Source organism: Apodemus sylvaticus, chromosome 1, assembly GCF_947179515.1.
Source record: "Apodemus sylvaticus chromosome 1, mApoSyl1.1, whole genome shotgun sequence".
NCBI classification, from domain to species: Eukaryota; Metazoa; Chordata; class Mammalia; order Rodentia; family Muridae; genus Apodemus; species Apodemus sylvaticus.
Genome location: NC_067472.1, coordinates 45077879 through 45105109, shown reverse-complemented (window position 1 = coordinate 45105109; position 27231 = coordinate 45077879). Strand labels below are relative to the sequence as shown.

Sequence of the window (27231 nt, the reverse complement as noted above, 5' to 3'; positions counted from 1 at the left end):
TAGAACTACATCTAGTCTATATAAAAACTACAAGAATTATGGTGCTGAAGAGATGGCTCAGTAGTTAAGAGCACTAGATGTTCTTGCGGAGAACGTAGGTTTGATTCAACAATCTGTGCCTTCAGTTCCAGGGGATTCAACACCCTTCTGGCTTCCACGGAATCTGTGTGGTTATGCAGTACATAGTCATACATGCAGACAAAACACCCACACACAGAAAATAAGACATAAATTAACAAAACCTGCAAAAATTAAGCACCAAAACACCTAAGCTGCCAATCAATAAATAGATAATGGAAGAAACAAATGGTTCTCGAAAGAAGAAATACAAACAATAACATTTCTTTGAAGTGTTTACCATCCTTACCTATCAGGAAAATGCAAATTAAAATCACTTTTAGATTTAATCTCATGCCAGTCAGAATGGCTAAGATCAAGAAAGGAAAGACAGAATGGCAGTGAGCCTAAGGGGAAAGAGGCACTCTTATTCGCTTCTGATGGCTATTAGGGGAATCAGCATGGAAGGGTGCATAATTCACAATGACAAGGAAACCACGCCAGTGATATGTCCATCAATAGCTAAATGAATAATAAAATGTGGAATGTATCCACCATAGAATTTTATTTGGCCATTGAGAAAAATTGAGTTATGAAATTCATAGGAAAATGGATGGATCTGGAAAAGTATTATTGAGTAAAATAATCCAAAGTCAGAAATACAAAACCTGGATGTTCTTATTCATATTTTGGTCCAAAGTTCTGTAGTTTGCATTAATATATGTAAGTGGGTATGCAAGGCTGTGAAACTAGATAGAAGACTATGCAAGGAAGCAAGAGAATCCAAGGCAGGAGGGGGAGGACATGTGAGAGTAGGACAGAGGTTACAAGGAGTGGATGGGTACCAGGTAGGGAGGACAGTGGAGAAGGGGAAGAGGAGACTCAACAAGACACATGAAACATATACTTTGTACATTAGTGATAACACCATTAAAAGGAAAATTATACAACTATTTGAATTTTAGTTCTTTACCCAAAATGTGGGAGCCCATTCACACAAACTATTTTTATACTATTTTTACTGTACTATTTTTATAAAAACATGAAATATAAAACTAAAATTAGAACTATGTACAACTTGCCTAAAGAGGTTTCATTATTATATCTTCTACCAATTTTTATACTAAATTTACTTTTATTTTTATGTATGTGTCTATGTACACACATGTGGGTGCAAGTGTTCATGGAAGCTGAGAGACGTTGGAGCCCCTGGAGCTGGAGTTATAGGTGATTGTAAACCACTCAATTTGGGCATCGAGACTAGATTCTGGTCCTCTGAATGCTTAACCACTGGGTCACCCTGCACCTCTTTCCATAGTCAACCAGCTTTAGGCCTACAGTCAACCAGCTTCATGCCTACAGTCAACCAACTTTAGGTCTACAGTCAACCAGCTTGTCTTCTTCCTGTTCAGCTTGTTTTTGTTGCATTTTATTTATTTCACAATCAAGAACAAATGTAGATATGTGTACTTTAATTTCAACATTTTATTGACCCAGAAGATAGCAGACCACAAACGGAATGCTTGTAAAACAGCATACCAGTAAATCACTATTACTTTATACAGATCTTCTTTGGTCCTGATAGCTACAGGGTGCTTTAATGTGCTTATACACTCTAGGATATTCAACTAGCCTTCCACAAACGTGGCATTTAGTCTGCTTCCAATGGATGACTACAAGTAATACCATTATGAATGTTTGTACATCCACTAGCCTTCCATGAATCTTATAGTTAATCTGCTTCCAATGACTATGTTAATACTACCATGGATGTTTGTACATGCACTTGTCTTCCTGACCCAAGGATTTGCTTTCCAACATCTTGCTCTACTTGTCCAAGATTTTTTTCCTTTGTCCAGTACATTGGCTCTGTATTTGCAACCTGACTGTTAGTCATGTAGTGTCCTCCCTAGCTCCTTAGCTGGTACAGAGTGATAGTGTCATGTTCATACCACCTTTCTTTTATATATATATATATATTCTATATTCTTTGTTTACAATCCAAAAGCTTTCCCCTTTCCCAGTTCCCCCCTCCCCATATGTCCCATAAGTCCTCTTCTCTCCATCCATTCTCCTATCTTTCCCCCTCCCTTTTCTCTGTCCTGGTACTCCCCTACAATGCTGGACCAAGCCTTTCCAGGATTAGGGCCCTCTTCTTCCTTCTTCATGGGAATCATTTGATATGCTAATTGTATCTTCAGTATTCAGAACTTCAGGGCTAATTAATATCCACTTATCAATGATTGCATTCCATGTGTATTCTTTTGTGATTGCGTTACCTTGCTTAAGATGATATTTTCCAGTTCCGTCCATTTGCCTAAAAAATTCATGAATTCATTGTTTTTAATTGCTGAATAGTACTCCATTGTATATGTATGTATGTGTATATATATATATATATATCACATTTTCTGTATCCATTCCTCCATTGAGGGATATCTGGGTTCTTTCCAGCATCTGGCTATTATAAATAAGGCTGCTATGAACATAGTGGAGCATGTGTCCTTATTGCATGCTGCTCTACTTGTCCAAGATGATATACTCAGAGGATACTGGGAATCCTCTGAGTATATGCCCAGGAGAGGTCTAGCATGGTCCTCCAGAAGTGTCATGTCCAGTTTTCTTAGGAACCACCAGACTGATTTCCATAGTGGTTGTACCACCTTACAATCCCACCAGCAGTGAAGGAATGTTCCTCTTTCTCCACTTCCTCGCCAACACCTGCTGTCTCCTGAGTTTTTAACCTTAGCCATTCTGACTGGTGTGAGGTGAAATCTCAGGGTTGTTTTGATTTGCATTTCCCTAATGGCTAATGATGTTGAGCATTTCTTAAGGTGCTTCTCGGCCATCCGAATTTCCTCAGGAAAATTCTTTGTTTAGGTCTGTACCCCATTTTTAATAGGGTTATTTGGTTTTCTGGGGGTCTAACTTCTTGAGTTCTTTGTATATATTGGATATTAGCCCTCTATCGGATGTAGGATTGGTGAAGATCTTTTCCCAATTTGCTGGTTGCCGTTTTTTCCTTTTGACAGTGTCCTTTGCCTTACAGAAACTTTGTAATTTTATGAGATGCCATTTGTCAATTCTTGATCTTAGCGAATAAGCTATTGGTGTTCTGTTCAGGAACTTTCCCCCTGTGCCTATGTCCTCAAGGGTTTTCCCCAGTTTCTTTTCTATTAGTTTCAGTGTGACTGGTTTTATGTGGAGGTCCTTGATCCACTTGGAGTTGAGCTTTGTACAAGGAGATAAGAATGGATCCATTCGCATTCTCCTGCATGCTGACCTCCAGTTGAACCAGCACCATTTGTTGAAAAGGCTATCTTTTCTCCACTGGTTGTTTTCAGCTCCTTTGTCAAAGATCAAGTGACCATAGGTGTGTGGATTCATTTCTGGGTCTTCAATTCTATTCCATTGGTCCACTTGCCTTTCCCTGTGCCAATACCATGTAGTTTTAAACACTATTGCTCTGTAGTATTGCTTGAGGTCTGGGATACTAATTCCCCCAGAAGTTCTTTTACTGTGGAGAATAGTTTTAGCTATCCTGGGTTTTTTGTTATTCCAGATAAATTTGAGAATTGCTTTTTCTAACTCTGTGAAGAACTGAGTTGAGATTTTGATGGGGATTGAACTCCCAAACCCAGGCATGGTAAGGCTTATGATTCGATTATACTACAGAGAAACCAAAAAATGTTTCGAAGAGAAGAGATCAATTTATCTTCTTAAGGAAATTGGAAAGAGTCTGGAGGCAGCATGAAATTCCTAAGATCCTTTACAAGATCACATGTCTCTGAAATCATGATGGGAGAAAATCAAATTTGTATAGGTTTTACTGTTGTATTCAGATTCTAAGTTAGAGCCACGGTATGTGTGGTAGGTAGTATCGGGCAGAGGGTAGGAGGTAGGTGGTAGGGGATAAGAGTAGGTGGTAGGTGGTAGATGGAAAGGCATCAAATGGTAGGGTTCTAGATTACTGTAGTGTTGGGCATCTATTGAGTCTTAGAACTCAACCCCATGAATGAAGCAGACAAGGGCACACTGATTTGAATTTGTAAGTGTATTCTTAGCTTAAATGTCCAGAAGCAGTCATAAGGTCCAAGTGTCAATGCATAAGCAATCGTAATCTAGTCGGTCACATGTTCTGCAAAGGTTATACCATTTAGTTCCACCAGAAGGGAATATATATATATATATATATATATATATATATATATATATATATATATATATATATTCTTTCCTACAGCCTTGCTTAGAGAGCTGATGTGCTTTTGATATGCTAGTCTGATGGGCGAAAAACTGTTCTATGGTATTGTGCATTCCTCTGGGTTGGTGCGCTCATTGCTGTTGTGAATTAGAGCAACTATGATATACCCATAGGAGATCCTCACAAGACTAGACTCATTAACATTCTTTTATGGTAAGAAGAGAAGACCCACGAAGCTTTGAGGAGCCCTGCACCTACCTGAGGATGTAAATAGTTATCGAGGGCTGTGAAGAGGAGGCTGATGTGCAGTAGGCTGTAACTTTCTCATAATCTTGTCAGCAACCCTTTCACTCATGATCCCTTAAGCACCTCCAATAAACACATTAGTTCACCGAGCTGGACTTTCATGGCATAATTCCTTGGTCTGCTATTGTATCTATATCTGGGGTGAACAAAACATACTGCCCAGGAAACACCATGCAATCCATGGTCATTTTAATTTATATCTCCCTTCTAATAAACCAGCCGCATTTCTTATACCTGAGAGCCATTTGTCTCATGTGATGTAAAAGCCTATACCTTTCTTCATGGTGTCTTCACTTCGGCTAGACCTGCTTTGGCTTCTCCCGAGACTCTATAAGAGCATTCTCACTGCTTTTGGTACTATAGCCCCTCTGCCTGTCAACTACCCTTGAGCACTGTGAAGTCAACAGTCCAAATGACCTTAAAATACCTCCTCAGGACAGCACCCTTGAGCCAAAGATGTATCTCTGTTGTCCGAGCATTTGCTTTGTATGCAGGAAGCCCTAAGTTTGATCTCATCACCACTGAGTGGAGTGGCATAGACCTGTGATGCCAGCACTGGGGTGGTGAATGGAGGAGTATCAGAAGTTACAGATCATCCTCAGCTACATAACAAGTTGAGACTGACATAGGCCAAGGTACCCTATTTCAAATAGGGAAAACCTAAGCAAGCCCATCATTCTGTCTGTTTGTATCATTTTTTTATTTAAATGTTGAGGGTGGAATACGGAACATCATATACTAGGCAAGCTTTCTACTCCCGTGCCACATCTAGTAACCTGTCTTCTGTCTGTCTGTTTGTCTGTCTGCTGCACTCCAGCCTTCAGTTATTCTACTTCAGCTAAAGAATAATTTTAAATGCATTCATTGAATTCAATGATTTGGATTTTCAGTGACTTCTCCAAGATTTACTGTCTGTTTCTTTACTTTTTTTTTCTTCAAGATTTGTATATTTCATAGTGGAAAATCCATGGCAAAATGTCTTGCCACTTGTCATCGAGTGGAAACCGCATGCTGAGGGCCACTCCCCCTTGTCTGGGTGGACAACCAAGACAAGATGGCAGTCTCCTTATCACTCTGCCTCTTTGGAAAACTCTTTTAACTACTTCAGGGCAGGAAGCTCCCTATCTAAATTTTTCTTATGCACAGGTTTGTCTCCTTGCTTGAAATTTAAATTATAAGAATTTATTTCTTTTTGGAAATTGCTTAAACGTTTTAAAAGTGTATGTGTTTCTGTGTTTTTGGTCCTTGTACATTGCTTTCAAGGACCAAAAAAAAAAAAAAAGTTAATGGATTTTCATTATGTCCTTTGGAACAAAAATGCAAATACTGTTTTTATTAGTGAAATAAGGGAGTAAAGATTTTATACAACTTGATTAAAATCCATTATTAAGTCAATGGATAAGTAGATATGGACTTCAAATCTTAGGTTACACCTATTACTGCAGTCATTAAATTAAAACTGTGAAGGATACATTAAAACATTAAGTTATAATTCAAAACAACCAGATTTGCCTTTGTGAAAATGCCAACTGAAGATTCTTATTATAAAGACAAAAAATATATAACATCAACTATTCTTAGAAGAAGATAGAAATGTTATTTGTTTACAGCATAATAAAGAATAGAAACCTCACTCCATAACAAAAAACCAGCCCATGCTAGACTATCAAATTCAGTGCTTTTCTCCAGACAAAGCAAATATTTTTGGTCATGGTTTAGTTTTCTGTCTCCTTTATGAATATATGTCTTGAACTGACAAGGCCTAGCTCCTCCCTGGGGCTGGCTGAGATTCTCGACAACCTGTAAATCGAGTTGTCCTTTATTAATCCTAAAGCACAGACATTAATCTGTAGTGATCTAAATTATCTGAAAACGAACACGAAACACTCAAAACACCCCTAGCATCCACAACAACTGTTTATGACATAGTGTAGATAAAAATGTCTCAAATGTCTGCTTTTACTTGTCCTTAATTCCTCCAGAGATCGTCTAGACCCCTTCAAAAAAAGAATCTACATTGCTAAGATGGAATAAAGTGAAATTCTCTCCAAAGAATGACGTTTTGTTTCACAAGAAGAATTTTGGGCAGATCTTGCTAAGTTATTCATATCTTTTAAAGTTCCCATTCTTACATTCTTAAAATGATAAATTTCAACCAACCATGTTTTTATAAAGTTTTTTCAGTTCTAATATTCTGTGAAAATTATTTTTATTGTATGATTTCTTTCCTCTTCTTGGACTATATACAAAATTTAATTAGAGAAAACATTGACTCTGAACCCCTGAGTTCATAAGCCGATATTCTGTTTTGAACTTGAGAAACTCGCAACACAGTAAATATTTATGCATATTTAAAAAATTGGTTTTTTTGTTGTTCTACTTAAAATGGAATTATGTCCTGATAAATCCATTCTAAATGGACCATATTTGTACTGGCCTGTCTTGTGTGTTAACTTGACACAGGCTGGAGTTATCATAGAGAAAAGAGCTTCAGTTGAGGAAATGCCTCCATGAGATCCAGCTGTAAGACATTTTCTCAATTAGTGATCAAGGAGGGGAGGACCCATTGTGGGTGGTACTATCCCTGGGTTGGTAGTTTGGGTTCTATAAGAACCAAGCTGAACAAGCCAGAGGAAGCAAGCCAGTAAGAAACATCCCTCCATGGCCTCTGCATCAGCTCCTGCTTCCTCACCTGCTTGAGTTCCAGTTCCGACTTCCTGGTTGGTGATGAACAGCAATGTGTAAGCTGAATAAACCCTTTCCTCCCCAGCTTGCCTCCTGGTCAAAATGTTTGTGCAGGAATAGAAACCCTGACTAAGACAATACTCTTAAGAAGAAAATGCATTTAGTATTCTTGGCCTACCAAACATCATGGCATATCCTAGAGACTAGGGCTTGCATACTTTCTCATACATTCTCAGAACACATTAGGCTACACTTGAGCAAGCACCTCTAACACAAGCATATGTTGTAAGAAAACATTGATTATTTCATATAATATATTGAAGAATTGCTGGCCCCACAGCACACTGAATGGTACTTGCTGTTGATTTGAGCATGCGATCTCCTGGTAGCTGAGGTTTGCTGCTACTCAACAACATGAGAAAATTCTGTATGCATATTCTCAATGCAGAAAAAGATCCCAATTTAAAACCCTAAGATCATTGTCACACCACAGTAGAGTCAGAACAATGTAAGCCAAGCCATCATAAATGAGGAACATTTGCACATCAACTGTGTGTGCTTTATGATCTTGGGCTGCGGTTTTTCTTGTAGGAGCAGACAATGTTAAGTCAGAGAACTTACTCTTAAGCAAGTCCTTCAGTATCAGACAGAAAGATATGCACATCCCAAATGTTAGACCAATGCTATAGCAGCCTACACACGAAAGGGAGAAGAGAGGGTTTGTTCTACTGGAGAGATCACAAGTGCTCAGAATCGAAGTCATGGTCAAGATCATCCAAGTCAGCTCAAGGACACACACGATCCAATATATAGAAATTTTGTAAATGGAGAGAAATTTTAGAATTTAAGGTGTGAAATCTCAGCATTTTGATTTAGTCAGTGATCTTGCTATACTTCGAACCTCCCTCCACTCTGGGCCAACCATGTAAAGAGCTTCATTCCAGGTGTGTCTCTCCTGGCACAACCTTAATATAGGGTGCCTGCCGTGTCACCTTTGAATTCCCAGTGTCCCAGTGAGCACCTAGCATGCAGCAGAGAGCTGAAGCTTCCTTCCTAAGTTAAGGAATGAGTCAGATATTCAAATAGCACTTCATAAATTGAATCAGACTCATTTGTCAGTTCAGTAGACTCTCTGGACTTTGAGTACCTGGTTGCCCTGTGTCTGCTATGGAATTCATTGTCCAATTGTTACACCTTGGTGTTGATGTTGAACCTGGTTCCACATCTCAACCCTATGTTCCCAGAAATAAGACTCAGATTCAAAATATATTTATAAATATCTTGGCCGTCTAGCCAGGCTCTTCTCTAACTAGAATCATAACCTAAGACGACCCACTTATTTTAACCTGCACATGGCTTCTGACCTGTGCACAGATACCATGTGTCTGTCTCCTCACATCTCCCAGTTTGATCTCCCCACCCCTGGCTCTATCTCAGAATTCTTTCTGTCCCAGATGTCTCACCTTCTATTTCCTGCCTAAGCCATAGGCTTTTTAATTGACGGGTGATGCATCCATCCATCCATAAGATATTCTTTCTATACCTTGGCCTCCTCTTTAGCTGTGTCTGCGGGAGAGGGTAGATACTGACTCTCCCAGGGATCATTGTTCCCTTCCTATTGTTCCTATCTTTTGTGTGGTGTCTTTGAGGAAAGATACAGGATGTTTACAGTGGGAGGTGAAACATTCCATCCTTCAGGGAAGTCATTAAGCTCAGAAAGTAAATATCTCAGGTTGAGCTGCCTGCAGATTCTGTATGCTCTAGAGTTCCCCGCTTTCATAAGCTGTCCCCCATGCTGGGGTGGCTTTTGATGATGCAGCTGTCTTTGAATCATTTCTGCTCTTGTAAGTAACCCCTTGTCTATCCCTCTGTAAGTAACCCTAATAAACCCATTGATTCACTAAGCTGCACTTGGGTGATATCTGTAATTTGGCCCATTGTCAATTCCTTATTTTGTCTGAATAGGTGTTTATTCACTCCCCCAAAGAATAATATCATAGAGCATCATATCCCTTTTAAGATGATATCTGAATCTAAAGGTACATTCTTTTCAGGGTGTTTTAAATATGTGAAAGAGAAACCTATTTCTTAATGTTTTATGTTTAACCTAACCTAGTGGATTTGTTCAACTGTCATCCCTGAACATAGATAAAAAGGGTTTAAGGTCTGCCCCACCCCCAGTACACACAAACATTCACACCCCTGTGATCCTCAAAGGTGCAGGCACACAATGAAGAAGGTGCAAAAGAAACCCAGTTGGGGTAGGGTGCCTGAGTGGGAAACAAGTCTTGAAATGGACAAAAACCAAGACCACCAGAACAATGATCATTGCTGCCAGAAAGATCACCTATGACACCCTAAGAAAGCCTTACAAATACAGAGACAGATGCTAGCAGCCAATCATTGGACTGGGCATGGGGACCCCAATGGAGAAGCTGGAGGGTGGTCTGGAGGAGCTGAATGGGTTTACAGCCTGATGGGAAGAACAATGACTTCGGACACCCAGAAGCCCCAGGAATCCCAGGGACTGAACCACCAACCAAGGGGTACACATGGTTCCAGTCAAAAATGTAGCAGAGGAATGCCTTGTTGGGCATCAATGGGAGGAGTGGTCCTTGGTCAGATAAAGGCTCAATAGAGGTCCCAACAAAGGGAAATCGAGGGGGGGAGGTGGGAGTAGGTCGGATGGAGGGGCATATACGTGGATGCAGGGGGTAGGAGGAGAGGTTGGGGATCTTTGGGGAGGGGGGAAATTAGGAAAGGTTTTACCATTGGCAATGTAAATGATGATGATATTCAATTAAAAAAAAAGAATGTCACACACAAAAAAGAAAAGCAAAAGAGTCAGAGACACCTCCACTCTCACTGTTAGGAGTCCCAAAAAGACACCAAGCTACAACCATACCAAATGGAGAGGACCCAGTGTTGACCCATGAAGATTCCGTGACTGTTGCTTGAGTCTCTCTGAGCCCCTGTAAGCCCTTCTTAGCTGATTCTGTGGACCATGTTCTCATAATACCCTCAACCCCTCTGGCTCTTACAGTTCTTACTCACCCCCTTCTGCGATTTTCTTAGTTCTTAAACATTATGCATGAGCTATAGTTTATCTGAGGCTAAAGAAACTTGAAGACCATTCTTTCTTTATCATCTACTGTGGATTGAGGAGACAAAATACAAAATAATAATAATAATAATAATAATAATAATAATAATAGTAAAACTTTAGATGGAAGTGGCAGTGGAAATTTAAGGGTAAAATTCTAAATATCTGGAAAACAAAAGTAAATTTAAACACAAGTAATAAACAACCTAAAACTAAAATGTTGAGAATATATTTTATGCTTTGCTTATGGATATTTTAATGTATGCTTTGTTATAATCTGGTTTATGAATCTTTATAGAATTACAGGCAGGGTGTGGGATGAAGGACACAGATATTTAAACTTTGTAGGTAACAAAAGAACATGACATACCCACAGTGCATCCCAGACATCCTTCCTCACAGGGCATGCATTCTTCATACTCAGAATCCTGGAATTCACCTGTACAGTGACAGGAAATGAAAAACACAGCTCAGATTCATTGGGTGAAGGCATGCTCACTGCTATGAAGTCAAGCTGGTGTGTGGTTTAGTTTTAAGTGACTCACAGAACAATTATGAAGCACAAAACCATCTTGAAGAAGGATGTCATGTAACTTAAAATCCTATATTAATTTAACAGATTGTAGTATTCAAGTGGATAAAATACAAAAGGTTTGGACTATATTCAATATAACTATTATCTTGTTTGCTTGTTTGCTTGGTTGCTTGTTTCACTTTGCTTTGTGAGATAGGGTCTTTCTATCTGACCTGGAATTCACTATGTAGCTTACACTAGCATTAAGCTCAATGTTTTCATTTCCTGAATACTGAGATTGCAGCCATGAACCACCATGAGCCATGACTGGCCATTTAACCAATTTTAAAGTCAAGCTAGTAGATTAGATTTATTAAATAAATCTGTTCTGAGTCCAAGAAAATAGAAATAGATATGTAAATGGATAAACTCAATATTTGTCCTACTAAACATATTTAAAATACATATATATTACTATCTTTGTAAATGGGGAGGAGAAATAGAAGGAGTGCTTAATTTAAAATATCTTGAAGCTGTCTCAGGCCATAGGCAGCCATAATCCTTATGTAGAGGACTGCTTAGATATAATAGAGCAAACATTGTCAATGATGCCTAATTTATCATCTTCCAATATTACAAAGGAATTGAACACTGACAACTACATACAACTCACAGAACATTCAATCATTTCAATCTTCTTGGTGTTATGCCATCCCCCTTTATGGAGAAATTAGACTCATTTTGCCCAGGGTCTCATACCTAGTAATTACGGAGAAAACTGTTGACCAAGACCTTGAGACTTGGACTGCAGGGTTTTTTTTCTGTTGTCTGGAGACATGTTGTAGAGGGGAATGTTGTAGTTCTGGGGAAGAGCTCCACTTGTTTACTGAGATATTCAGAGTCATTCTAAATGTTCCTATAACGCCATGATGATTAAAGGTAAGGTAGTCAAAGCCTTGTTGAGGCCCAGTGGTATAGTCTCTCATCCCACCTCCTGGTGCTGAGCAGGGCCCCAGAGAAGCCTCACCTTGTCCAGGGCCCCAGAGAAGCCTCACCTTGTCCACACTCCAGCTTCTGGCAGGTGTGATTGGTGGGCACGATGACATAGCCACTGACACATCTACTGCAGACATGTGGGCTGCTGCAAAGCTCACAGTTGTCTGGGCAGGATAGGCAGGCATGTCCCTTGGCAGGATAATGGCCCTCGGGGCAGTTCTCCAGACATTCCCCCTGGTACAGGAAGCGCTCCCGACCATGCTTGTCTGACCAGTTAGAGAAGCATGAGAAAGAGGAAATGGGAAAACAGTCATGGAACTCATATAAGGTAAGCTGTTTTATTAAAAAGAGAAACAACTCGGTGCTTTTGTTCTTAGGGGACCAAGAGCATCAGAATGGATTTAATAAAAAGGGCAACATCTATATACTTATTGCTGAAAAGCTTCCTTGCAGGAAATCATTTTACACAATTTTATATATTTGAGTGAACAACTTCTATTTGAGATGTCATTGTAAAGACACAAACCATACTCTGTGGGTAGCTACAATACAAAATGTGTTTGACTTTCCCAAGGGCTCCTTTTGGCAAAGGTAGACCCATTCAGACTTGGGTTACAGAGCTGCTGGAAGAACAAACATGGGCTTCATGGCAGATACCCTTGACAAAAGTGTAATCTCACAATGATGTGGAATCATCATTAAAATCACATGCATGTGCTGACTAATGTCTGGGATTTTGAAAAGCTACTAATTGTTTTAAGATTGACACCCTGAATCAAGCACACCTCCATAACTCCCCCACATCATGCCTAAGGGTTTTTTTTTTTTTTTTATTTCTGTCAACACTAGGCTCTATGGGAAAAGAATCAGCAATTTCCCAGCATGACAGAACATGGGAATTTATTCCTGGAGAGAATAGAAAAATCTAATCAGTTAGAAAAAGATCAGAACCAGTTACCAAGGATTATAAACACTCGTAAATATTTTATAAGAACAACACCAAGATTAATACTACATGTCTACCTAGGAGCCTCTTATTCCCAGTTTTGGGGATTTGCAATATTCAGTGTGCTCTGGGTACATATCTACTCTCTCTATTGAGAATCAGATTTCCCAAATGGCCCTGCCTCTGAAGAAGAGCTGATCTGTGTTGCATAGAACAACCTGAGTCTACTGTTCACTCAGCATAGGGGCCACCACACGGATAGTCAAAGCATTATTAACTTTCAGGAGGCAGGGATGCCAAGTGTATGGATAGAGACAGCGCTACTGCTTTGTTGGAAGGACAGAAATGGAAAGTCAGTATTCTGTTGGATATGGGCTTGCTGATGCTCCTTTGTGGAGTTTCTTGAAATGAAGCATTCAGCTTCAGCATAGTAACCTGAAGGCAGAAGCTCGCCTTGCTATGTTAGTCTGATCTTCTGTGCAGAGAATTTACTACAATAAGGTCTTGATAAATAATTAACCTCTCTAGAAAACTTCTGCTCATTACATATGGAAATGATCTGTGGCAGCCTTTGGACGGCTCATTTGGTCCTTATCTGATAATTTCTCATTGTTCAGTATGTGAGGACAAACCTTATCATTCTGTCAGTTTTTTTCATTGCAGTGACAGATATACCTGACATAATACTTAAAGGGACGGAGGACTTGCCTGGCTCTCAATTTCAAAGGTGTCAGTGATCAGGGTAGCGAGGGTGTGGTGGAGCAGAGAAGCTCGCTTCCTGGAAGCCACACTGTAGAGAGGAATTCCCACACAGTGGCTCTCCCCCACCCCCAACTCTGCCACTCCCTCCGGACCCCAGCTTATGGGAAGATCCAGCCTACATTAAGGATTCCAGTTCACTTTCAGTCAATCCTCCCTGGACATGCTCTCAAAGAAATACTCAGAGATTTCCTTTACTAATCTACTAGGCATTTCTCAACCAGGTCAAGTTATGAAACTGGTGAGCTATCACATGCTCCAGTTTATTGTATTCTCCGTTGCATCTACTAGAAACTTGTACAAAGGAGGGACACATTTAGTATTTAAGTTGATAGATTAGATGGAGCTCTTAAGTAGGAAATATGGAAAGATTGTTCTAGTCTTTCTCATATGGCTTGGTATAAGTAGTAGCAAAAAGCTTAGACTATCCGACATTTGCTTAGAATCTAAACTTTGTTCTAATTTTGTGTCGTATGTTGAGATATAAAGGGTTTTATGGGAAAATGAGTCTAAAAGTCCATTTGTTCTTTCATTTTTTTAAACAAATAAAAGGTTTAAAGAAGTGAAGTGACTAAGTATCCTCTAGTTGGTAAGAGAGCTGGGGGCTCAGCATGTGGCTCAGTTGTAGTGCACTTGCTGAGCAAATGTAAGGCCTTAGGTTTGAACCCCAGTGCTGCATAAAACCAGGTGTAGTGGTGCATGTCTCTAACCCCATTTGGGAGGTAGGGGTGGGAAGACTGAAAGTTTAAGGTTATCCTCAGCTATATGAGTTTGAGGCCAGCTTAGGATACAGGAGATCTTGTCAAAAGTAAATAATGAATTAATAAACATATCTAGGAGGATGGGACAGTTGTGCATTTCCTTAGATCTAGTCTTGAGTGCCTTCCTCCTAAACAAGGCACGCTCTCCCATACCTGCTGTGTGTGCACAGTCTCTGGGCCAGATGCTGTCTCATGTTCAGAGCACATCAGGAAGCAGGGTTGAAACCATTCCCTGCTCTTCTGGTGTTGGGCATAAAGTCTTTATGGACAAGCTAGATATTTAGAGTGTGCAAGGTATATAAAAGGGTACTGAGCAGGAGTCCAGTTTCTGTATTTCTGCCAATCCAACATATTGTCTTTTTTTTTTTCATGGTTTTATTGTGGGCAACAATAAAGACAAATAAGCCTCTCTCACAAGACAAATGGTAGAAATATGATGGAGGTCAGAACACCCATCTTCTCGGGGTTGGTGAGACAACTGGGCACAATAGAGATTTCAGAGAAATGCAGAGTAGCCTGTTTGAGGCTTCAGCCTGAAAAAAATGTGTGGGAAAGATGCATCCAGAGCAGCAACACCATCCACCTTTACACCAGTGGCCAATAGTCCACAATTTTTTCCTTTAAAATTTCACCAAATTTAAATTTGCTTCACATTCAACCTCTACTATATAGGCAAAAATAAAGTAATTGTAGTTCATGTGAAGTCAAAAATAGAGGACAGGTCTTAAATGAGGCTGGAGCAGTGTCAGGGTTAAACTGCAAAAAGAAGTTGGAGGGCGTGACCTGCCCCCCAGTGATGGCAAATACCCTGAGAGTAACTCAGACTGGACCCAAAAAGGTCACATCTGTCTTGAGTGAATTGATTACCTTGCCATCTAAATGGCGTGGCTCAGTCTAAGACCTCACATAACCTGTAACGCATTATTAGTTTAAGGGACCATATGTGTCTTGCTTAACTCCCTAGCTTTTCAGGTCTACCGGCCTCAAAGCTTGGCTTTCCTGTGCACGGCATGCTTAACAACACACTTAATACTTTTTCCTGAGAAGACCTCTTTTCACTTCTCTCATCTCCTTAGGGGCAGTGAGTCAACATGTGTGATTATGTGAACAAGGTTTCTGTGTCCTGGCAGCAAGAGTGCCTTCAGGTTGTACTGGTGCCGTAACGAACAGCTGTCTGCTCCAAACCTCAGCCCTCTTGCAGGTTTCTGAGCCAAAACAAATGCCGGCTGTGGGAGAACAGGCTGGGATGACGACGGAAGCCAGCAGCCATTGTCCTCACCTGCTCTACACGACGTGCAGTCGGAAGGCCCACTTCCTTGGCATTCTTGGCAAGTGTGGTGGCACAGATGGCATTGCTTCTTAAATTCGAACTTCCATGAGGGACAGTTCATAACACAGCGACCATCATCGAAGACCCTGGAGGAAAAGCAGGCTATTAGACTTCGTCAGGATGACTTCTGAAGGGCTAAGAGTCTGGACATGTGGTCTTCATGTTTCACTGTACAGATTTGCTCTCACTGTTCCAGAAACAAGAGTGATGCCTGTAGCAGATCATCTCAGGGCCTGTGAGATGTTAGTCACGAACCCATCCTTGGCCCAATATATGGATTCAATAGCAGGCTAACAAGAAACTGGCTAGGGATAAGATCCCAAATCTGTTCCCAACAAGTGCCCACCCAGATTAAGGCCCCACCAAATCCAGTCCGTATCAGATATAGTCTCTGAATTTCAAGATACTAAATGGGCTGTTGAATCCTGAGGTCTTTGAGAAAACTCTTTCTTTAGTTATCAACATGCCCACATTTGGCAAGGGGTGGGTCATATTTGCTCACACATGGAGTCTCATGACCTCTGTTTCATAATCATTCTTGCAAACCCTGAAGGCCTGGAACAACAGTTAGAAAAGGGCCTCCTAAAACCTCTGGCTTTATATGTGTGCAATCTATATCATGGTGTCACTGCTAATATTTTTGTGTTTGTGTTTCATCATTCTCTGCAGAGTAATCATAAAAGCAGATGGGATTAATTCAACTGAATCCAAGCACTCTACTTGGAAAACACAAAATGTTGATGAAATAAATGTAGGAACCAGATAGGCAATGTGAGCAAATGAAGGGGGACCAGGGTCTCACCTCCAGATGCTCTAATTCAGTCGAGCTCAGGAAAAGGATTGGAAAATTGCATTTCTGACAATGTTTCCAGATCCGGAGAGCACACCTTTAGAAAACTTGTAATTATTTACTCATTAGTTATTTTTTTCATGAACACACATGCAGTGATTGTCCATGTTACTGCAGCACATGGTGGCATTTTAGCACAGTGCTTAGTGTCTGTTGATGACACCAGAGCATTTACTATTCCTACCATCTTGTCATTTCTTTATGATTGGCATCCTCAGCCTCCTCTAGTCTGAATCTTCATAAAATCTACAATTGGGGATCGGTTGTCCCACTCTGATGTAGGATATAAAAACATCTCCCTTCTCTCTGTTACCCAGTTTTTCTCAGTCTTCCTTCCCTCCCCGCCCTTCCTCATTTCCAGTCTACATCATTCAGTTTGACTAGTTTTACTCTCCTTATACAAGTGTAATATTATATAGTGTTTGTCTTTCTGAGTATGACTTACATCGTTTAACACAACATCCTTTGGTCTCTTCCATTTTGCTGAGATCAGGATTTCATTCCTCTTTGTGGCCGAATATGAATAATATTTAATTGTGTATATATACCCCATTTTTAAATTAATTCATCTGTCAGTTGGGTAGCCAGATGATTATGTCTCTTAGCCATTGTGAGTGGGTTTATAATAACCACAGTACTTCTAATGTTTGGCATGTCAATCCCATTTCCTGTGGATCCTATAGAGATCATACTTGGAGAGCCAACATCTGGATTACTGTGGAGTTTGTGAATTGAGTCTAGGTAATGCAGATAATGCCAAACTGGTATCTTTAGAATTTCTTTAGAATTGTTGGTTATAAGTTTAATTTAGTAGAGACCATATCCCTGAGGGTATAATTGTGCAACCACTTCTAGGAGCTGAGGCGATTATCAAAGAGAAAGAAAATTCCTTTGTCTATACCACCTCTCACCACACCAACTATTATTCCTGGTGTGGCACTGGCTTGTCTAAACCCAGTTGCTTACACACCTAGACCCAACCATTTTCTGGGGAGCTGATGACAACAATCCCAGGATTGGAGGAAGTTGGGGGATAAAGCACCCTGTCCTATTGCTGTGTCATTTACATCAGATTGAAAATGGGTTGGGACTCAAGTCTACAACTGAACATAACAGGCCAGCTTACACTTTGCTCCCTGGTCCCTCAGGTTCTGCTTGCCAGACTCAGCACCACTGGAAGTAATAATCTTCTTGCTCTCCTACAGACTGTGTCCCAGCTGTAAGGCAGCACTCACACACATTGCTGTCCATGTCAAAGAAAGACATGAATCCTAACAGAAGAGTTGGGTGAGTCAGGGCTGTCCTGTGTGCTGATTGTTGTCGTGGACTGGTTAAAACCATCACAGGGGCATTTCTCATAACTTTTTGGCGTTTTAGTGTTTTAATGGAATGAAACTTTATAAAATGTCTTTTCTCTCTCTATTTTCATAGAAACAGATCAAATAAAATGTTTAAGGCTGTATGAGAGCAAAGGTAACTTCCAGGTGCTTTAATTTAGTTTTATTTACTTCAAGGCTGGGCTAGAAAGTAGGCTTCAGCACATAGGACCACAGCATTTTAGAGCTGTGCCTGTGATGTACAGAGTTAAGGGGCTTGTTTCACATTTTAAGTTGTCTTTAAGGAGCCCAACAAAAGGTGATTGGAAATGTAAACAGAAACCATAGAAGATGTAGGTGATTTCTAAACTACTGTTTTTTGTTTTTTTTTTTTGTTGTTGTTGTTGGTTTTTTTTTTTAACCAGCAGTAGTGAATCGAACCTCTACTCTTAGCCCTGGAGAAGTTGAGGCAGGAGGATTTCTATCAGTTTGAGAAAGACGTAGTTTTCCCAGTGAGTTCCAGGCCAATCTAACCTAAAGAGTGGGACTCTGTCTCTATTTTATTTAGTTTGGTTTTTTTTTTCTGGTTTATAGTAAAACAACTTCAGAGTTAAATTCTTAAATTAAAAAATATTGTAAAAAATTTAAACAGACATAAAAGTATATCTTGCATATATAAGTGCTAATTGACCCCCACTCAATGTATGTATCACTCAGGTTCAACAGTTGTTAATACCTGGTCAGTATTATTTTCCTTCCATTACTTTACTCATTCAGCTTTGAACCAAACTGGAAAGTTAATGTTAACATTCTCACAGGTGTGTGTTCTCTAAAGACCATCTTTATTTTCTAGGAACTAAAAGAATGTTGTGGCTTAAAAACCAGAAAAAAAAGAAACCCTCAGGGACCAGCTCTCCAGGTCATCTGTCATCCCTGTCCCTAGTCCAGATCCTTCTTCACTGTTTTCCCTCTTGTCTTATTCTGGAAGTGAGCCTACTGAAAATTCTATCTCAAGGTCATCAACTATCCTCATTCATGAGGTAGAATCCCCACTGGCCTCTAGTGAGTTTTAAAGTGAGGAACCATCATCAAGAATTCTAAGGTTGGAACAAGAGAGACGAGTCTGTTCCACCCAAGCTGGCTTCCTCCTTCCATGGTTCAGCAGAGGCTATGTCCTCTGTTGCTCCAGCCTCTGGCAAAGGTCCACCCCTTCATGGGTCCAACTCTTGCTTTGAATGTCAGGGTATTGATTTTCCCTCACTCTTGCTTGCTGTTAGTGTGTTAGCATCCCTTTACCGTGACCTCAACAGCAGGGACAATGCCCTGAGGAGCCTTTGGGCTCTGTATATTTATGAGAGCTAAATATAAAGCAAGTATTTTGGCCTTCTTTGCATGGGTTCCACGTATTATGGGTTGGATATGGTCTACAAAATCTATGTGTTGGAAACTTGGTCTCCAAGTTGATAATTTTGTGAAGTAGGGTTTAAGATGAGGAGGGTAAGTTGTGAGGAGTCTTACACTATAGCTGGAGTGATGGTGTGATCATGGGATGACACATAAAAGCAGTTCTAGCTTCTTTTTGTTTTCTTACTGTCACTCTCTCTTGCCTTCTACCTTCTGCAGTGGGGTGACCCAGCACCAAGGCCTTCACCAGAGGCCAATGTCATGGACACAGATCTCCCTAACAAGTTCCCAGTAGCGTTCATCCACAGCTATATTGTTTATAATTTATCCAGTCTCAAGTACTGTGTTATAGCAGCTCCAAAAGAGCCAAGACCCAGATCCAGGAAACACTTTGGAACTACTTTGCCATTTTTTTTCAAGAACAAATAAGTCAACATCACCTTATTTCCAGATAACTCCTTCCTTTTTATCTTTTTAACTCCCTTCAGGGAAAATGCCAGAAAAATAAGAAGTCAAGTAGTTTGTTGCCATGTTCCATTACCCGTTCTTGGATACGTGTGTATACAGCTAGCATCAAAGAAGAAAGATGTAGGGGAGGAAAGGATTCTTAGAACAAAGAGAAGAAATTGTTCCTAGGAACAGTATTTTGTTAGGAAGATACTCTTGTTCAAAATTCATATGTGTGTTTATTCCTTTATTCAAAAGCTAATAGTATACTTCAGAAACAAAACCTCCAAAATGTTCTAGTAGTGTTACCTTTCATTTTATGCCAACAGGCCTAGATTTCTTGTTGTTTCTCTTTTTGAGACAGGGTCTTCCCATGTAGTCAGGATAGACTTCAGACCCTGCCTTGCCTTTACTGCCATGCTTGTCCTTGTGCCTAGATTTTTTTTAAAGTAGTCATTTATGATGGTAGAATTGTTTTTTTCACTTTTCATTTCTATTGTGATGGGGACAATCATGTGCCCTTCAGTATATATTCCATGATTATAATTGCCTCATTAGACAAGTGTTCAAAGATGTTCAGACATGCAAGGCAATTTAATTATTCACATTAATACAAATGGGGGTCAGAAGGAGAGCAGGATTTAGTTTTGATAATGTCTTTATCTTAAAGTATACCTTGAAGTTTCTTTAAAGAGAATTCAACACTTACAGGTTTCCTTCTAGAAACACTTAGAAAATAGTCTTGTGGCTGCTTACAGGAAAAGTCATCAGCAGTTCACCCAACTGGGAAGCCTGCCAGATCCGATAATGAGCAGCCTGGCAAAACATGCCTGCTGGTACAATAGCGGCATGGATGTTATAGGGTAATCAACTGCATTCTTATGGGATTTAAGGCCTGCTGCACAGAAGGGAACTCATACCTTGGGGTGAGGTACCTTGGAGTAGTAGTGGAGGGGAAAGGGGGAACCTGATCTGGTATTGGGTGAGGAAAAAGGACTAAGGCCCCGAGGGCCAGCAGAAAGAATGGAAACAGGCAACCTCGGGAGATAGGAGGTTGGGGGAACCCTCCAGAATGCATCAGAGACCTGGGAGGTGAGAGACTCTCAGGACTGAAAGGGAGAGACCTTAGATGAAATGCCCTACAGTAGGGAGAGGGAATTTATAGAGCCCACATCCAGCAGGAAGATGGGGCATCAAGTGAGGGAGAGGGGAGCCATCCCACAGTCACAACGCTGACCTGTAATTGTTCCTGTCTGAAAGAATTACAGACTTATGGGACTTTCGGGGAGTGGGAAGCCAGGAAAGGGGAAATCATTTGAAATGTAAATAAAAATGTATTGAATAAAAAAATAAGACATTTACTGATGGTAAATTGTAAATAAAATTATTTATAAAACAAACAAACAAACAAACAAAAAAGAATTACAGGAAAGGAAATGGAAAGGAACTTGAAGTAAAGAAGGTCCAGCAACAGGCCCGAAGTAGAATCCAGCTCAAGGGGAGGCCCCAAGGCCTGACACTATTACTGAGGCTATGAAATGCTCACAAAAAGGGACCTCGCATGACTGTACTCCTGAAGACCCATCAAGCATCTGAAAGAGTCAAATGCATATATTTGCACCCAACCAATGGGCAGAAGTGGCTGACCCCTGTTGCTGAATTAGAGAAGGCTTAAAGAAGCTGAGGAGAAGGGCAATCCTGTAGGAGAACCAGCAATCTCAATTAAACCACCCTGAGATCTCTCAAACACTGGACTACCAAATAGGTAGCATACACCAGCTGATATGAGGCCCCCAACACACCTATAGTAGAAGACTACTGGGTCTGTATTCATTCAGAGATGATGCACCTAACCCTCAAGAGATTAGAGGCCCCAGGGAGTTTAGAGGTCAGGTGGGGTAGGGGTTAGGACATCCACGTGGAGACAGGGGGTGGGGGGTAGGTATGGGATGTGGAACAGTTGGAGGGTGGACAGGTGTGGGGGAATAAAATATGGAGTGTAAAAAATAAATAAATTAATTAATTAATAAAAAAGAACTCAATTCTAACAAGGTTATAGGACATTTGGAACTGTACTATATTAATTTTGCTAAATATGCATGGTCTCAAGCTGCCTTCTAAATACTTATCTTCACACTTATGGATTACTTCAGTTCTCACTCATTAGAGGAGCTTATTTTAGATAATAGTTAAGACAGAGACATCTGGCCAAAGTGCAGAGAATAAATGACTTGGCCCTAAATGATACATCTAAATAATTACCCTCCAATGGTTCAGGGAACGTGATGGAGGAACAGAAAGAGATTGGGGAAGATGACCATGAAAAGGTATCTTCTGGACACGAATGGCCAATGTACTCATGAATTTACCACACCTGAGGCTATCTACAGGAGATTGGGCCTGTCAATATTGAATATGGAAGAAGAAAGGGCTCTCGAAGCTCTTCCACTATCTATGGAATTATTGACAGTTAATGGTGACTAGAGGCTTATCATTTTCTTCAGTAGTGTGGCCACTGATAAATTGTCCATGCTATACTAAATGACCTTCCATTCATGCTCATGAAGGCTGAATACTATTCCATTGTGTAAATGTACCATATTTCATTATCTGTTCATCAGGTGATGGGCATCTTGGTTGACTTCATGACAGAAAGGAACCTTGATAAGCTAGTATCTCTGTAATAAGATATAGGCTCCTTTGGGTATATGCCCAACAGTGTTATAGCTGGACCGTGTGACTGCTCCAGTCTTACCAGCAGTAAATAAGTATTTTTTCCTCACATTTTTTGCCAGCATTTTTCATCATTTGTTCTTTTGATTTTAGCCATTCTGACTGAAGCAAAATGAAATTGTGCTGTGGATGAAACTGAAACTATCATTCTGAGTGAAGTAATCCAGACTCAGAAAGGCAAACATCTTATTTTCTCTCTCATTTGTGAATATTGGCTTTGACTTTTTAAATATGTTTTACTTCATATGGAATAATTTTGGATATTCGTAAGGGGCCATGGTGGGGAGGCCCAAGGCAGGGATAATAGAAATAAATAGTATATAGGCTCAAAGGAGATTAATGGAATGGGAAATGGAAGTAGGAAATGGAATGGGAAATTTGAGTGGGAAATGGAAGGACATGGTAAAGAAGGGAATATGGGGGAGATAAACCAATGGCCTTTTGAAAAAGTCCTAAGAAAACACATCCACTGCTGTAGAAGCTTCCTACTGTGTTAGTATAGGTATAGATATGAGTAAAGGTAAATTATATTACACACATATAGAAGAAGAGTTCAAATGGAGTTATCTTATAACAGGATTACAATGTACAGACTAGATACCACAGAGTGACAAATAAAAGACCTAGTGTAGGAAATGGGTTAGCTCTTTTGGCGTTATTGTTCAGTGAAGTCTCATAAACCTCTTAACAGGCTATTGTAAATGCTATTGGCTACTTTGAAGAGCTCAATATTAAGAGACTGTTGCTGAAGACACCACATTCCTAAGGCATAAGACATGGAGAAATCTAGCTGGTACTCAGTTGGATTCTTCACCCATACTGGTTAATGTTCATAGTGTTGTGAGGTGCTATATATATCACTGAAGGAGAAAAGAAATCATCAGTCTTACCCAGCCATGATCCTGCAAGCTACAATAACATCTAGCCTGACCCATTGGTGCAATCATGGCATGAATATTATTAGAGTAACCAATCTTTCTAATTGGATTTAAGTCAAGAAGAACAACATGAAACATGGATACATCTATTATCAGGTTATCATCCATGGCACTATTATCAGGCCAAGCGCCTATGGTTAGACGGGTCATAGAAACTAGGAAAGAAGCTAACACTAACATTCTGTTGAAAGGACAGTACGTTAAGTCAACTCCTAATGACATCATTATACCCATTAATTCGTCTCTTCATTCTCATCAGAGAAGGTTCTATAAGCCACAGATGGTGATTAACACAGATATCCACAACTAGCAAGGTACAAAGAATAAGAGCCTGAAGAATGTCCAGCTACATATGGGTCATTTATATCACACCCCCTCCTCCCAAGGCTCAGTAATCATTGATGAAGAGAGGACATAGAGACTCTAAAGAGCCAGAGGTGCAGGATAAGCATCATCAAACAGTGCCTCTTATATACGGCAGTGAAGACATAAACTCAGAGTGATTGTGACAGCACCCACAAGCCACAGTGTAAGCTGAAGTAAGACAATGTCTGTCGTACATGGCCGAGAAGATATAAGCGTAGAGTGATGATGACAGCGTGCAAAAGACCCAGTGCAAGCTGAAGTAACTAAAAAGGCCCATCATGGATAGAGAGGTCCACCTGACGTGCCACCTCTGGTTGAGGAGCTGTTGGCAACTAGTAGGCACTGGGAGAGAAAGTCATTGTTCTTTAAAAATTTTGCTTCTGGTCAGTTGGCCAAACTCCCGCAGAAGGCCACACATCCAAGATACATGTGCAGCGCAAACGGGACTTGATGGGTAGCCAAATAAGTCGCAAACTTGAGGGGTGGGTCCGGGAAGAGTGGAGGAGAGAGTGACTGTGATTAAAGTACATTGTATGAAATTCTACAAGAAATATTTTGTAAAAAGAAACAAATAATTTAAAAAGGGAGCTAAATGTATTAATACTTGAAAACAACAGACCTATTGAATCTTCAAAACTATCAGCCAGGAAAGATAAAACAAAAAAACATGGCAAAAGAAATATTACAAATAAAACAAAAAACAGAAGAACTAGATTCTGGTAAATTTTTGTGAATGATATCATTAGGATTAAATGGTGAGAATGGAATATGGGCAATATAGTATAAAAATCAGTGGAACACATTACATTCCTTAATTGAAAAAAGAAAGTATTCCCATGGTTAACATTGGAAATCTTAAGATTTTTATTTCTTCCTTGTTCTTTGCCTCTTTCATCCTTCCTTCTCTCTCATCATCCTTTGGTTTTTACAAAGGGAGATAAATGTATTAATATATACTTCCTTTTGGTTTTTCTCATTTATTTCTTGCCTTCTTCTTCTCAGGGAATTCTTATGACAATCAAACCCACGGTTTTGATGACACACAGTGCAACAAGCAAATGTTTATAAAACTGTTACTATATGCTGATCACTGTGGAAAATAAAGAAACAAATATAGCACAGCCCCTGCTCACAGGGCTGTCACAGTCCTGAGGAATAATGAGGACAAAGTGACCCTTGTGCAGAGGAAGTGTCTCAGTAGAGCTGCAAAGTACCCCCCCCCCCCCCGTGACAATATTCTTATCCAATTTAGAGAGAGACAGAGAGAGAGAGACAGAGAGAGAGAGAGAGAGAGAGAGAGAGAGAGTTCTTACACATTTAGCTAAGCATGGCTAAGCGTATTCATTTAAATGCTCAGAAGCTTCCAATTATTAAGAGCTAGATCAGAGGAGCACTGGCTAAAAATAAATTGGGCATTCAGTCCTCTTTATTGGAGATGTCATTAGATGAGCAGTGTTGCTCATTCCATTGCTTGCTATTTCTGTTTGACATGTAGTGATGCCTCCATTTTCCTTGCACTGTACTAGGGAAGGATATGCAGATGTGAGATATCAAGAAACTCACAGTCTAGTGAAGACAAACATTTGGAAACAGATGTCTTCCAGACATTTCTGAGGGCTACACATGCTCTGATAGACATGCATATAGAGCAGAAGGTCATAAAGGTTTAGGCTATAATGACCTGAGCTGGATCTCCAGGACTCACATGTTAGATGGAGAGACCTTATTCCCATATTTTATCCTATGATATTCATGAAGTGATGTAGGCATATGTATGTATGGTATAGAGTACATGTAAATAAATAATAATTTTATACACATAGTAATTTTTGAAGGAGGAAATGCCAGTTCTACTAGAAAGTGGTCAGAAATGCCTTTACATAATGGGTTTCCCTTAAATTGATTATAGAAATGAGCATATATATATATATTGAATTGATTATAGAGATGAGTATATATGCATCTCTCTCTATATATATACACATATATTTATACACAATATATGTGAGATATATATATCAGAAAATGGAAATGCTATTTGAGGGATGAGTGTGTAGCATACTTCTCCAAGAGAACTTCATGGGAGAAGATGCTACAGAGGTGGGTTGTGGCCAGACCATAGGGAATATCTGTTTCATGGGAAGGAGTTTAGGTCCTATGTCCAACAGCCCAGTTAGGTGTCACTAAGGTGGTCAATATATTCTCTCTATACCCGACTCCTAGGAATCACTAAAGAGGCACTCACCTTGTTATGGGGCAGCTGATACAGTCTTCCTGAGTTGGTCCCCAGCACTTGGCACACGAGGCTTCACAGGTTTGGCAGTGGCCTTGCTCATCAATATATTCTCCTGTGGAACAAATGTAGCTGTTTACTCTGTTTACTTTATTCCACACAGTAAGCCTGCCAGGGCTGACAGTCAAGGATTAGCCAGAGCTCTTGCTGGCTACTTGAGCAGTGGAAATATCACAAGGCATGGTTATGATTCAAGTCAAGCAGTGGTCAGACCACACCCACATCTTGTCTAAGCATGCTATAAGGGGAAGGACTGTAGTTTTAGGGAAAGAATAGAAGTAGTGTTTTGACTGAAATTTGGCAGATGTGAACTAGATGTTATCCTTAAAGATTACCACTGAAGAAACAGAACAGGGTTGTTCATTCAGCTGGAAAGTTTATCTTTCCCATAGGAGTACATATCTGATCTCTCCACAGAACTCAGTGCAGCTTTTCAAATTTCTCTTGAGCATAGGAAATCACTACTACAGCAGAGGGGTAGAGAGAGCGGTCAACCTGCCCAAAGGCATCAACGACAGAGTGGCACTCAATGAATCTAACCCTCCTTCTACACCGCATCTCTTCTCCCTTGTCACTGTAAAATCCAAACCAAACCAAACAACAATCAAACACAAAATCACCACAGTCTGAGAAGTTTCTTCATCCAGATCCAAAATGCCACATTTTGTTGTTTGAGAACAGATAATCCTCAGAATAAAATGTTGTCCAGATTCTGGCAGAACCATCTTCTTTATTTGGCCTCATCCCACTCTTGAATTTGACAGCTGTTTAATCATCTGGAGCTTGTCAGTGTGAGAACCACCTGGAGCGGTGGGGTAGGACGACCCATTCACGGCTTAGGCCAGCCACCTCGATGGGGCTCTAAGATTACTGATGGTGTTACTGCAGTTGCGCTCAGCTGGATGAGCATGGAACATGCTGTCCTTGGTGCTTCCCACAGTAGAGCAGTTTTAATCCAGTAACAGGACTACTCTGTCAAGGGACCACACTCAAAAGACCTTCTAGGTCTGTGTGACCTGTCTGGGATGGCACACACCCTTTGTCCCTCTGGCTGGAATGTAGACATGCCCTTAGTAACATACCTTTAAGTTAGAATTGGTTTGTAGAAAGAAGCAGCCATATTTGAAAGTGATCAATCAGAGAAAGATTTTCCCACATGAGACAGAGATAGGGTATGTCCAATCTCTTGAGAACAGAAAGGAAAGAAAGGCTACTAAATGGAA

General features: G+C 40.2%; 1 protein-coding gene across 1 annotated transcript in view; it reads right to left on the bottom strand.

Moving 5' to 3' along the window:
• Positions 1-27231, bottom strand: part of Pcsk5 (proprotein convertase subtilisin/kexin type 5) — a 424235-nt gene that overhangs the window by 77886 nt on the left and 319118 nt on the right. Inside the window, exons 21-24 of the mRNA XM_052188627.1 lie at positions 25961-26063; positions 15611-15747; positions 11925-12131; positions 10726-10794 (exon numbers count right to left, since the gene is read on the bottom strand). Coding sequence (XP_052044587.1) covers positions 10726-10794; positions 11925-12131; positions 15611-15747; positions 25961-26063 — 516 coding nt within the window. The remainder of the gene's footprint in view (positions 1-10725; positions 10795-11924; positions 12132-15610; positions 15748-25960; positions 26064-27231) is intronic.